The sequence below is a fragment of the Sorex fumeus genome, unplaced genomic scaffold, assembly GCF_029834395.1.
Source record: "Sorex fumeus unplaced genomic scaffold, SorFum_2.1 ptg000018l, whole genome shotgun sequence".
NCBI classification, from domain to species: domain Eukaryota; kingdom Metazoa; phylum Chordata; class Mammalia; order Eulipotyphla; family Soricidae; genus Sorex; species Sorex fumeus.
The window spans coordinates 20,614,061-20,629,192 of NW_026606075.1; the positions used below are offsets into that span (position 1 = coordinate 20,614,061).

At 34.8% G+C, this 15,132-nt stretch overlaps 1 protein-coding gene across 4 annotated transcripts in view; it reads left to right on the forward strand.

Annotated features, from left to right (window-relative positions):
• SSBP2 (single stranded DNA binding protein 2) overlaps positions 1 to 15,132 on the forward strand; it is a 295,259-nt gene that overhangs the window by 196,482 nt on the left and 83,645 nt on the right. For 2 of the 4 annotated variants that reach the window (XM_056112614.1, XM_056112615.1), the window contains exon 5: positions 9,447 to 9,536. The exons of the other annotated variants lie outside the window; for them this stretch is intronic. In XM_056112614.1, coding sequence (XP_055968589.1) covers positions 9,447 to 9,536 — 90 coding nt within the window. The remainder of the gene's footprint in view (positions 1 to 9,446; positions 9,537 to 15,132) is intronic. 4 annotated transcript variants of the gene reach the window in all.

Consider the following 15,132-nt stretch of genomic DNA (forward strand, 5'->3'; position numbering starts at 1 on the left):
ATGTAGTGTAGGAACTACATATTAGCCACTGATAGGAATGAAACTGGACCATACTACACATAGAAGTTATTTCAAAATAAAGACCTTGAAATTGGAGCAAAACCCACAAAGTACATCAAAGAATTAAAGGATATAACTCCCCCATGACACTGACTTCTGAGATGTCTTCAGTGATTCTACAACATGCACTATGAAAATAGTGCACATTAATAAATAAATAATAAATAATAGTGCACATTAATAAATGGGACTACATCACTGCAAGAGAAATAGTGACTAAAAAAAGACAACCTACTGAATGGGACAAAATATTTATAAATCATACATCTGACAAAGGGCTTATTTCCAGGATATACAAATCATTCGACTGGCATTTAGTATTGTTCACCATTTGATTATGAGGGAAATGCACATCAAAATAATAATGAGTTATCACTTCACACTAGTGAGAATGGCCAATACCAAAAGTCCAGAAGGAGCCAGTGCTGATGAGATAAAAAAAAAAAAAACTTGCATTCACTGTTTGTGGGACTGTCACATGGTTCAGCCTCTATCAAAAACAATATGGAGACTTCCTCAAAAATTAAAAGTAGAGCTATTAAATAGTCCAGCAGTTCCACTCCTTGATATTTACCCCAAGTATTAACCCATGAAAACAAAAGCATTCAGTTTGAAAAGATATGTGTAAACCCATGTTCATCGCCAAGTTTGGAAGCAGTGATCCAAATACCTAATGACAGATGAGGGTACATATATGAGATATATATACATATATACACATATATATAGGGAGAGAGAGATACACATAAAAAATATATATACAGTGGAATACCACTCAGCTGTAAGAAAAGATGAAATCTTATTTTTGGTACAAGTTGTATGGGAATAAAGGGTATTAGGCAAAATAAGCCAGTGGGAGGATATATGCCAATGATCTCATACTTATATATTTAAAAAACAATGAAAGAAAGGGAAAAAAGTAATAAATAATGGTGAATGAAAATAAACCTTTGACTGTGACAACAGAACTGAGGTTACAAATGGAGGAGGAAAATAGTCGACATTAATACTATTGTAAAAATAATTTAAACATTTAAAAATGCTTATAATGTTCTAGTACAATATTGGGTAAATAAGAAACATACTGTAACGATAAACTTCCTTCTTGAGGAGAAAAATTCTGCTTTATAACGAATACAAATCTAGTAACTGAAAAAATACAAGATTAAGAAGAATGCTTTTACAAAAAGGGAAGGTGTGAAGTTTCCTATCTAGAAATACTAAGGACAGAATAGCTAGCAAATGTTCTTCCTGAATGTTGTACACATTCTAAATTGGACTTTATTCCCTTCTGCCCTTATAGCACTCCTTCCTCCAAATGACACACATCTAGACCTGTCTCTGCATCACAGCAGTGCTGAGCCTGAGATCTGCAAACCACCAATTACATGTCTTTCCTTACCCTTTATTGGTTCACCATCATCAATACTGGAAACTTTTAACTTTGAAATGTTGAATTTATCCACATTTCTTCTTACGACATCCAAGTAGTTTCATTTACTTCAAAATTCTTTCCTCCTTTCCTTTATTTTCTCAAGAGCTACCAGAGTTGTCTGTTTAAAACAGTGCATGTGGTGGTCATCTGCCTTTTTCTTAAAACTCTTTGATGACCTTATATTAATCCTATGAGAAAGTTGAAATCGTCTCTCCATGTTGAATATTGCAGTCACTGTGATTCAGTCACATTGTCCTTTCTTAATAGTTCTTGTACTTACCATTCTCCTACTTGCCCTAGAATATTTAATTCTTTTAGGTTGGTTATACTTTTATTCTGTTGCTTTGCCTTTTTTAATTCTTTCTTGCCTCGATCACCAACTCTTCAGATGTCATTTTAAATGTCACTTCTAGAAAATGCTTTGTAATCTTCAAAAGTCTGTCTTCCCCTTTCTCTTTCTAGTGTCTGTCCCATTGGAAAATAAATATAGGTGCAATTGTATATTTCCTCCTCCAAATTATAAACTCCCAAAATAAGAAAAAGGTCTACTTGATATAGCATCAGATATGCAATAGACACAAATGTTTTTGGTTTGAAAAACTACACTAATGGATAAAAATTATGATGTTAAAAGAGATTGTAAAACATACAAAACTCAAAACATCTCAATCATGCCATTTTCAAAACCTCAAATTTTTGCAATTGAATTCAAAACCATTTTATATGAAAACTGTCATATTAAAAATTTTAAAATTCAAAACCTTTTTATCTTTCCTAATTATCCAGTATTTAAGAGACTGCATCAAATGAATTTTTTCTGCTTCCAAAAAAGCAAATTAGCAGCTTAAAGATAAAAATTTTTATCCTCAAAATACTCAGAAGAATGTGATACAGTGTATGAAGGTAGTTTCATGCCTAAAGGAAGTCCCAGGTTTTGTTTTGGAGTGGGAGGATGAACTCCCTAACAATGAGCTGGGAGACTGAGGGGTCACTCTCAGCAGTACTCAACCAGTTGAACCAGAAGATTTAGTCTTTAGCCGAGCAATGCCCAGGCATCACCAAATCCCCACCCAGCCATGCTTGGTAGCCTCCTGGGCTCCATCTAGGTGATACGGGGTAACAGATATTGAACGCAGGACCCCGGGCAAGCAAGACATGCTCCTTGAGCTCGCTCTGTGACCCGAGGTCCAGATGTGTTGAGGAAGATGGTATGCTGAGGAGACTGTACCCCTTTGTAATTATCATCTGTACCCCATGCTTATAGTAGTGTTGGTTTAGTGGTTTAGATAGATGCAAAGACATTGCTCTACATCATAAAGGGGCCCCAGGCATAATCCTCACCCCTATGTTTCATCTAAAGCTCTTCTTTTCTCTCCTCACTTCATTTTCATCTTTCCATGCCATTGCTTCTGTGATATGGAGGTATTAATTTTATATGAGTGATATGACATGTTACCACAAATTTAGCAATTTAAATAATAGCTTATAGTAAGTGTGGGTTACCCGGCTTATTTCTCTGTTCCAAGACCCACAAACTCAAATCAAGATATGGCTGGTTTTTAACTCTTATCAGAAGCTCTGGGAGAATTCTCCTCTAGCTCTGTGGGTCGTTGGTTTCTCTTTGGTACCTATAAGAATGATAAAATGCTTAGACTCTAGAACAAGTAGAAAATTTGGAATTTTCATACTGAATTAAAGAATACAGAAGAGGTCGTATTTGAGGTAAGTAAAACATTAGGCAATGACCAGAATCCTTAACTGTTATAAGACTTGTGACAGAAGGTGTTATCAATATTTCTAACATTTTTTCCTTTAAACATTATTTTTAGTACTAGTAGCTCCTTTCCTCCTGGTGCCTGGCACATTTCCCTTCAGTGCCCTGTTTCTCAGCCTGGCAGGCAGCCGCTGTGATAGGTCACTAAGTCTTTGATACTTTTATGTTTCTAGGTGTTCAAGGGCTGCCTCTTTATTGATGTTTTGTTTTAGTTTGATTTTTTTTCTCTAATCCTATTTCTTTTGAAAGCCTAAGGGGTTGAATACTATTCTCTGGATAATTGTGGTTTTGTGAAAGCAACATATGAAACTTTTTTTTTTTAAGTTTTGAAACAGGTCTAATAGCACAACAGACATCAATTTTTCTTTCTAGACTTTAAGTAGGAGACTGAGGTGAGTGGATAGGGGTAGAATATATGGTACGAAACATGGACTTGTGTCAGCAATGCATACAAATGTCCAGAAGTAATGTGAGTGTTATTTCTTGGACCCAACTTGCCAAATAGAAAAACTGGGTATTAATAATTTGAATATTAAAATGTAACACTTTATTTAAATGATTTTGTTTTTCAGACATAAATACTTTCCTTTTGTTTTAGCTTATATTTTAAGGTTAAAGTTGTCTTAAAATTAGATAATTTTTCTTATAGTTATTGACAAACCAGTGTGTATGTATAACGTTTTTCTTGGGGAAGAATCCATCCACATCTGGCGGTTCTCAGGCTATTGCTCAGGAGACCATGAAGTCCTGGAGATGTTTTATAATATAAATTTTAGAAGACAAATTCACTAAATAAAAGATGGAATCCACAATAAAAATATAGAGGTTATCAAAACAATGAATTCAGAATGAAAATATGTCAGAAAATATTGATACAAGCACAAGGAGAAATGGATAAACAATGGTTGTAGGGTATTATATATATATATTAGAAATAGCAAAAGGACAAAATAGTGTGATGATATTAAAGAAATAAAATTTAGATAAAGAAAATGGATATTTTATTAAGTGTTGTGCAAAAAAGCAAATTAACCATTAGTTAAATCACAAGGAAATTTTTCAAAATTCTTTTTTTTATTTTTAAATTTTTTTATTAGTGAAACACCATTTGTATGGTACATCTTATATGGACACAATTAGGAAGGATTAAAAGTTAAAAAGAGTTAAAATTGCAAGGGAGTGATCTAAAAGAGAAACAGATACATAAAACTAGATAAAATTGGAGTTTTTGTCAATGCTGAAATTAAATGCTTATTTTCAGTGCTGAAAACTGTGGAGTTCATAAAGTCAATAACTCCTTGCCCTACCTTTTCCTATTTGTTCCTTTCTTTAATTCTTCACATTTCTAATAACTACAGAATCATTTTAGTTCCTTTTTTATCTTCATAATTTTGCATAGACTTAAAATATTTTTCATATTCCACAAAATATTGACTTGATGTCTTGATACCCTGATTGTATAATTTGACTACTGGTTTCTAACATCCTTAGTAAAGTAAAACAATTATTTAATGTGTTAAATGTGGATAGAAGCTAAACAAATTATCTTTAATAATTAATTATATTCTAATTTATTCTTGAACAAATTTTGGTATGGCTGTTATTTTTAAACTTCCATAAAGAAGTATCATTTTTTCTCTGATGCCACTATCGGTAATAACAAGTTAAAATAGGAACATTTTTTCATATTTTACTTCATGTTTTTATTTAAAATAGAAAATATTAACAGTATGCTTCTTTGTTTGAATTCAGAAATCAAAAATTAGAATAAAACATTTTATTAAATTATGTAAGAACCTTTAAAAGAAATGGGAATGTGAAAAAATGTTATATACATATATAGCATTATTTGTTTATAATTATTTTTATAAATTTATATTATGTTTATAAATATTTAGAATTAATTATTCCCACATTCCTAGTTCTCATATATATGTGAGAGAAATCACATAAGGAAGGAAAGAATGGGGCTGAAGTGATAGTACAGCAGGTAAGGCATTTGCCTTGTACACAGACGACCCGGGTTCGATTTCCAGCATCCCATATGGTCCCCTGAGCATCAACAGGAGTAATTCCTGAGGGCAAAGCCAGAGTAACCCCTGTGCATCACCGGGTGTGACCCAAAAGAAAAAAAAAGAAGGGAAGAGTACAGTGTGTGTGTGTGTGTGTGTGTGTGTACCATATATGGCAGCGCTCAAGGGTTACTTCTGGGTTTATTCTCAGGAATTATTCTTGGCAGATTCAAATGATATGGGATGCTGAATATTGAACATGAGTCAAGCACCCTACCAGTATACTCCCTTTAGCCCCATTCTTTGCTCTCCTTTTGTTATTTAGTCATAACCCCACAGAATAATACATACTTATTGAGTTATACTAAAGAACAGTTTACCTATGGATATTTAGGTCATAAGATAAATTCATCTGAAGAGTTAGAAATCAATTTGAGTAAAATTTCATTGCTCAGATTCCAGCAATGAAACCCCAGACATGTTTAACTTCTTTCTACATGCAGTTGTAATTCTCCCAACTTGATTCTTCATTAGCTTACAATTGCAAATCATGGATAATTTATTTTGCTACTGTATTTAAATTAGCAACTTAGGCAGTTTGAGAAATATACTCTTTTAGAGTATTTACAGTACCGTTTAGTATACCTGTTTACTATCACTTATTGTAGTGTTAGTTGTCAGATGCTTGTTAATGATCAGTACTCTGAACTAAATGGTACTCTAAGTTTGAGTCTGTCCAGTACAAAAAAGGATAAATTATTAAAATCCAGAAGAATGGATAGATAATTCAAAACTGTGGTCCATAGGGGCGGAGTGATAGTACAGGGATTATGGTGTTTGCCTTGCATGCCTGAAGTTCAATCCCCAGCATCCCATCGGACCCCCGAACACTGTCGGGAGTAATTCCTGAGTGCAGAGCCTGGAGTAAACTCTGAGCATCGATGATATGACCCAAAAAGCAGAATAAAAAATTTAAATTTTTTTAAAGTGTTCTATAAAGTGAGGCTTTTAAATGAGCAAGATTAATGGTTAACAAATGCTATAACTAAGGCTTGAAATTACTCTCACATCAGAGAACACAACTCTCATGCCAGACACTATACATCATCCAAATATAAAACTATTTTTATTTATTTATTTTTGGTTTTGGGGTCACACCCAGCGATGCTCAGGGGTCACTCCTAGCTCTGCATCCAGGAAATACTCCTGGCAGTGCTCAGAGGACCATATGGGATGCTGGGATTCAAACTCGGGTCAGCCGTGTGCAAGGCAAATGCCCTACCTGCTGTGCTATTGCTCCAGCCCCTATCAAACTATTTTTCAAGGGCCAATATTCTTACTCCCAAAGTGTTGTTTAGAAGAAAAATTTTCCACCAAATTCTTGTACACTGTGAGCATTCAGACTGGAAGAATTTAATACATCTTGAAATGGAGGAAAGGGAAACTAGCCAAGGTGTAAGAGACCTATTAATTTGTTTTTTGTTTGGTTTGGGGGCCACACCCAGCAGTGCTCATGGGTTGCTCCTGTCCCTGAACTCAGGAATCACCTGGTGAGCTTAGGGAACCATATGAAATTCCAGGGATTGAATCCAGGTGGGATCTATTATAATCAGTGTGGGGCCAGAGAGATGGTGCGGGGCAAGGCACGCGCCTGCCCGCAGCACTTGAGGCTGAGCACCGCAGTGACCAGCTAGGCAGCTTGGCCTCTGGGCTCTTGCATTGAGCAAAGGCCCAGATGACTGAGAATTTCTGGAAGCAGCTTCTGGACCTACTGAGTACTGCTTGCAAACCCTTTCCCCAGGAGAGGAAAGAATTGTTACTATGTATTTTGGTTGACATGATTAATTCTGTAGTCAGAAACTTTTAAAAAGATGTCTTTGTAATTTGTTTTATTTATTAGATAACATATTTAGGTAGTGTTCATATTTTTGTTATTGATATACAGATTTATTGCCCCCCACTGCCACCTAGGTGTTCAGGACCCTCCAGCACTGTTCCTCTGGCACCTCAGTTTACCTCTTCATTCCTCCAGCCCCTCTCTTCATTGCTTGGTGATTTGAGATTTACAATCCAAGGCCATGGTTTGTCTGTACACCACAGAAGAGAGAGGTCATCTGTTCTTTTATCCTTGCTTGAGTCTCCCAAATCATTTATTTCACTTTTAAATAATATCTGAAACCCCATAGAAAACATATAATAAAAAAAACTGTGAAGAAAAACTAGTATATTATATACCAGTATATGATGTAATACTCCCCAATGAAAAAAAAATAATAAAGAAGCCAGTGATGGTCCATGTCTTTACTGTCTGAATTGTAGTTTAGAGGCAAATGAACATATTTTTTTCTTTAGGTAGACAAATGCTTCTTACATTTTATGAAGCTAGAATTAAGGGAGCTGCAGTATCTTTGAACTGTACTAAGAAGTTGCAGCTATTCTGTTATGTTTTGTATACATTTCTATAACATGTGAGTATGGTCTAACTTACCTCTTTTTCCATGTCTTTTTTATTGAAACACAATGTTATGTTTTGCAGTTAATTAAAACAATGATCACATACTCGGTCTAGCTGTTAGTATTAACAACATGTTCCATAAGACAGTGAACGACCAGATCAAATCTTTCTTCCTAGACTGACTGTAATCATATATATTTAAACTCATGAGGGATAAATGTTTGCTGGTAAATTGTCATTTTACTTTAACATTATATATTAAAATTTTATACAAGCTTTGTGAAAATGAAGAAAAGCAATTTGCCTTTCATTTTTGAAAACATGTTGATATGTAAGGTGAAATAGAACAATGTCTGGGAAATAGTAGTTATCTATTAATATGCACTATGAAAAATTCATGTTTTGCTTAAAATATAACAGATTAACCCCTCATCTTAATATTTAGTTAGGTAAAGGTAAAGGCCCTCCCGTTGTTCATCGATTTGCTCGAGCAGGCCCAGTAACGTCTCCATTGGAGACTTTGTTATTTATATTTATTGTTTTATATTTTGTGGCTTATCACATATTCAAATTTTGGTACTTGAAGGTGAGCAACATTTAGTTAACTACATTTAAATTTAGATGTATTCAGAAAAATACTAAAACCATTGACCTAATTTTTGATATAGAATAGAAATGTTTTATTTTTATCAATTTATATACTAGGAGACACACTTCAAAAATACAGATATTATATTTTCTCATAGAGTATTAATGCATTGTTGACTATACAGATATATCAGTGAAGATAATATAGCAAATATAGTACCAGAATTGGTTTTAAGTTCTTCTCTTAGTAGAATTGTTGGTTTCCTACCAGCCAGCCTTGGTTCCTTCTTGATAATTCTTAGTATCTAAAAAATATTTATGCAAGTTGAAGGATAAAATCCATGGTTTTAGAATTACTACTTTATGTGAGAATTAAATTGAAACTCTTGACTACATACTCTAACCCATTTTTTTTTCTTACTCCTAGTTCATGAATCTTGGAATTCCATGAAATAATTTACAAGTAGATTTTGATAGTTTCATCTGACTTTTTTCTAACATTCTCTTTACATAATAGTAATCTATAAATTTAAATCCTTCTTCTTATTCACTTCTTCAATTATTCTTTCCTCTTCACTCCCATATTGTTGCTACTTGTTATATTTTGGCTACCATTGCAGTATATTAAAAAGTGAATAATGTGAGTGTGGCTGCCTGTGTCTAGACAGGACATTCACTATAATTGTTAATGACACAGAAAAGCATCATCTAGAAAAGATTCCCAGTTCCTACAACTATTACCATTTTCAAACTTACTGTCTTCGTATTTACTTGTGAGTGATGCCGTCATTTCAGATGTCTGTGCCTTAAAATAAAGCATTTACTTAAACTTTTATCATTCTGTCATAGTATCGTTTATTATATAGATACATAATTTAAATAAACAATCTCATCAAAACTCTGCAATTACAAAAAAAAGTTTGAAGAGACCTGTTTCACCAAATAGGCAGTCAAATGCCAAATCACATATTGTCTCTTAGTTTACCTCCGGAGTGGGGAAAACTACCAGCATTTTATTCCCGTTCTTGAAAGCTTCCCTTCCTACAATCGATTATTGTTAGTCTTTGGTTTTTGTGCCTTCTCTGTAATGATATAGGTTTGTTTCTCCTTTATTCTTTGCAGAGTGCTGCAGCAGCTCCCAGTCCAGTGCTAGGAAACATTCCCCCAGGAGATGGCATGCCAGTAGGTCCTGTACCTCCAGGGTTCTTTCAGGTACTCAGAGAAACTCTGATTAGGAATATTAAGGCATAGGAACTCCTCATGGTTATTGAACTTGGTTTTTAGTTATGTAGGACAATGAGACTACTTTAATTCTTAAGATAAACTAAATGCTGTGCAGCCAACTCTTGATTGTTGAGAATGATTTTCTAGTAATTCTCATTAGCCCTGCCCTCCTATGTCTTATTTGTTATCAAATTTTATTCATTTATTTATTTTTACCATTTCATTGTTCAATTAAGAAACAGAACCAGCTGAAATACAAAAATAGCCCACCTAGTTTAATGAGGTAAATATTTGGTGGGACAAGAGGCTCTGAAATGATGTGGAATTTAAGAATCCAGGTTACTCCACAGGATAAAGATAATCAAGATTTGGCTGTACTTTCAAATTATGGCTAAATCACCACCTTTTAATTTAGAAATATTATAAATTATATAAAATACTTTGAGGACCATCTTTGTGGCTTTTAATCTGGGATTTTTATTAATAGAACATTTTGAAATCAAATTTTTAAAAGCATGTTGCAATTTTAAAAATTCAGTAAGATCCTTATTTTAGATTTGAAATGTTTATGATACTGCTTGAAATACAATTTGTCACTTTTTAACTTTATGGTAGTACACACTTTATATTTGATGATTTTCTAACCAATACCAGCATAAATTCTGAAAGATTTTTTTTTACACCCACTTAGAAAATTGGAGGGATTTAGGAGTTAAGACACAGAATTGGTGGGTGTAACAGGAATAAATGAAATATGCTATATTGTTAATGGCTTAAAATAGGTACTGTTACACTAACGTGTTACTTCAGAGTTTCAAATCCTTGATGATATTTTCAAGTCTTGATAATGACTTGTTAGCTAATCTATCCCATTAGTAGATATATTAGTGTATTTATAAGTGTGAAAATGGAAAAATAAAATGAAAAGAAATATTTCAAAGTATATCAGTTGAATTGAAGGGTTTTAGTTATAACCTCACATCAGCTCTGAAATGTAAGTTTCATTAGTGAACCTGTTTGTTTAACTATACTCTTTCAATACTTAGTGGTCTGGAACACTCAAAAGCCTTTGAGAGCTCATATTCTGTGGTGGGAAGTGTTTCCTATAATCTCATACCATGTTATAACTTTTGATTATCAAAGTCATGATTTAATATAGAAATAATAATAGCTGGGGCCAGAGCGATAGTAAAGTAGGTAGGGCACTTACCGTGCATGCAGCTGACTCAAGTTCTGTTCCCAACACCACATATGGTACCCTGAGCACCACAAAGTGTGGCCCCAAACTAAAACTAAAATAAAAGAAAGAAAAACAGAACAGTATTAGCTAATAATAACTAACTGCTTTCTGTATGCCATGCTTTGTTCTGGATGCTTTATATATATAAAGTAGTTGGGCTAGAGCAATAGCACAGCGGTAGGGCGTTTGCCTTGCACGCAGCCAGCATGGCCGACCCGAGTTCGATTCCTCCGCCCCTCTCGGAGAGCCCAGCAAGCTACTGAGAATATCTCGCCCGCACGACAGAACCTGGCAAGCTCCCCGTGACGTATTAGATATGCCAAACACAGTAACAACAAGTCTCATGATGGAGACATTACTGGGCCCACTGGAGCAAATCGATGAACAACGGGAGGACCATGACCATGACCATAAAGTAGTTTGTATATATAAACTCTTAATCTTTATATATATATAAAGTAGTTCATATATATATAAACTCTTAATCCTCAGAATAAACGTAGGTATGAGTTGTATATAGCATTATTGTTCCCACTGTGCAGATTAAGTAACCAAGGGATTGATAAATAAAATGTCAGAAAATACTTTTTAAGTTCACAGTTTACCATTACTTGTGAAATGTTTCTAGATCATTTTATTTTCTTCTTTATGCTTTTATTTCTCTTTCTAAAGATAGATTGGAACTAGAGAGTAAACCAAAAAGTTTATCTACTTACAAAGGTTAGTATAAGCTAAGTGGCCCTTTTTTTAAAGGATGTGTATTAGGATGGAATTTAACTACCTCTGAGAGTTAAACAAAGACGTATAAACCCATGTATTTTTACATTTTATGGCATGAATCATTTCTGTCTTTGACCTGAGTCTTAGTAGAATAGTAGAACAGATAATTTTAATTATTCCAATTTGATAAATATTTTTATTACTATTTGATACAAGGCACTTTGGTAGGCCTCTAAAAATATTACATATACTAAAGATCATTATTTTTCCAGCCAGACATTAAAAATACAAAATAAAAATAATATAGTAAGATATTGCTGTGCCAGCAAAGTCCTGTTGTAACCTAACAAAGCTATTAAATCTGGATAAATTGGAGTGATGGGTGGTTTGGAAAAATGTTTTCAGGGAAAACAAGCAGAGAAATGATATTCCAGAAAGTAGGAATGGTATAATCAAAAGTGTGGCAGCGTCGAAATATGTAGAGGTGTTCAGAGTAGTACGTACCCAAATTACAGGGAGCGCAAGTGGAGGTTCCTGGAAATGATGTTGAAAAGATGAGCTCTGGCACATTGACAAAGGTTGTATAGTGCCCTGTCAAGAACTTTGGGGTTTCGTAGGAGCTGTCAGGGACCTTTAAGAAGGAAAATGACCAGACTCTGAATTATAAAATGGATTCAGACTTTGTCAGGCACCTTTGATACAGTTATATACAAAACCCAGCCATCCAAAAAAAACTTACTCTGTCTGTGGTGAATGAGAGACTGCAAAGCCAATGAGAGTATAGAAAGAAAATGACTATATTAAATTAATAGAATGTACTCTTAGAGCAAATCAGGCCACTAAATCCAATCATGCTAGGGACATTGTCAGGAAAATTTTTACAAAACAGTAACTGAAATTCAGATTGGCATTTATGTTAAGAATTAGGCAAAGGAAACAAAGAGAGGAAAAGAAATTCCAAAAGGGACAAATGTTAAATGACCCAGAGAATAAAATAAAAACAAAAATGAATGGAGTTTGCTTAGCTGAAAGGAGAGTAGCAGGTAGTGAGGCTCTAAGAAGGGTTAATTAGGAGACTGAGCTTGGTGCCAAAACGAGAGTGCCTTGCACACAGTGGACCCTTGTTCCATTCCCCACACCACAAATAGCCCGTAAGGACCACCAGAGGTTACTCTTGAGCACAGAGGCAGAAATAGCTGCTAGCTCCTGCGCACCACTGGGTGTGACCCAGCCTATAAAACATTTTTATAAATAGCGTAGAAATTAGGCTGGGGATTGGAAAGAGAGTACAGTTGTAAGGAGCTCGTTTTGCATGCAGCCGTTTGAGGTTCAATCCCCAGCACCTATATGGCCCCTGAATACCAGAGAAAGGGAGAGAGTAGAGGAAGGAAAGAAGGAAGGTGGGAGGGAGGGAAGGAAGGAAATAGAATGTACGTTACTGCAGAGGATACAGGATAATTCTGGCAATGATGTTTGTTATTAATGAATAGTTACTATGGGAAAAAAGAATAGCTTTTTTTTTTCTTTTTGGGTCACACCAGGTGATGCTCAGGGGTTACTCCTGGCTCATGCACTCAGGAATTACTCCTGGTAGTGCTCAGGGGACCATATGGGATTCTGAGAATCGAACCCGGGTTGGCCACATGCAAGGCAAACGCCCTACCTGCTGTTCTATTGCTGTAGCCCCCAAAAGAGTAGCTTCTTATTGTAATAGAAATAAGATTAGATGATCATACGTAATGTTCAAACCCCACTTTATAAACCAGTTCCAAAGAAATACTGCCCTCCACGTTATTCAGATCTCAAGAAACTCTGAAAGGCTATCATTATCAGAGTTCATAGAGTCTGATGGCCAAGATCAGGTATAATCCTGATCATTCATTTGGTGCAAGGCAGGGAAGATTGGAAGCAACTGAAAAGGAGCTATATTTCCTTCCAGTTGGTAGGATGACTGACTGGAATAAACTCAAGATTTCCCCTAAGTCAGAAACATCTCAGAATTCAGAAGATCCTTAGTTCAAAACAAACATGCTAACCAGTTTCCCCAGTCTCTTAGTTTGGTGCCTGCGGCTAAATCTTAGAAGGTGATTGCCCCCCAATGCCTTTGACCATTAGAGTATGAGAATAATTTGAGATCACAATTCTTGTGGTGAAGCTTAGTTGGGTACAGTTGGAACTGAACCTGACTGGGTAAAATTTGAGCCTATCAGAATTTTAATTAATAACTGAACATAAAGAAGAAGAATTTGTAATTCACATGTAAAGCACTGGTTTTAAGTACTTCTTTTCTTTTTTTGTTTTTGTTTTTGGACCACACCTGTTGGGGCTCCAGGGTTATTCCTGACTCTGTACTCAGGTATCCTTCCTGACGGTCTTGGGAAACCATATGCAATGCCAGGGATCGAACCCCGGTTGGCCATGTACAAGGCAAGCCCCTACCAGCTTCATTATCTCTTTAGCCTGGTTTTAAATATTTCTAAGTTCTATTCATTGTATGATTAAACCGTAGAAAGCACACTGAAGTCATTCTATGCAGTAAAAAAAACTCCCTCTTTACATTGCAAAACAAACCCTCTCTTTTTCAGACTTTAATATATATATATTCCTAACAACTGTATTTGAAAAATTATAATTTAAACTCTCAAATAAATAATTATGATTAATACCTCACACATTTAATAAGTCCATCCTAGGAGACTAGATTAATGACTATCTTCTGTGACAGGTATTAATATTGTTCATACTTAAACTTTGACATTTTTATTGTAATGGGACGGCTTCTGTTGTTGAGCAGAAGACCATTAAGTAAGATCAATGGAAAAAGTTGGACATGCAAAAAGTGGAATCAATTTGTACAGTAAAACCATTTAAAGGAATATTCATTTACTTGGAGTCTTATCAGTGGAATAATTTTTTGTACAGAGCTCTGTAAGTTCTTAAAGTGACCTTCTGTGGAAGAAGTAAAGGACTTCGGTGCAGCTTTCTCAAATCGGAACATCTTGTTCCTAGAGTTAGAGGGATCACAAGAGAAGTAGCAAACACTTTAACTTGAGTTTGGAAGTTTTAGTGGAAGAAAAAACAATATTGTGGTGTGATACCAAGTCTGTACTCTTTCCTAATTCTGTGCTATAGTACTATTCAAAAATGTCAATGTCAGGGCCTAAGACATAGTCCCAAGGTAAGGAGGTGCTTGGCTTCCTCCGAGCCAACCCTGGTTTGATCTAGGACACTGCAGATGAGTCTGACCCAGAGGGGCCCCTAGCAGAGGGTATGACTGGGTATGACACTCCCCATAAAAGTTTCATGGTAAGCTAAGAAATTTGAATCATATATTAAAAAATACCAACCTGCTGTGTAGCTATTCTCATATTTTTCTTAGAAAGACAGGCAATGTTTGATTCCTTCAGTTGAAATTGCAAATAGGCAGCAATATTCTCTATAAATATAGTTCTTCCCACTCACATATAAAAAATAACATACAGAAAGAAAAACAAAATATTCCTGTGATTAAAAAAAACTAGGCTTTTAATTTTTTCATGAACATAACTAATTTTATGGGTTTTAGAAATTAATAAGAAACTGTTCTTGTGAATTTACTAGTACTTATACTACATTAAAGAACAG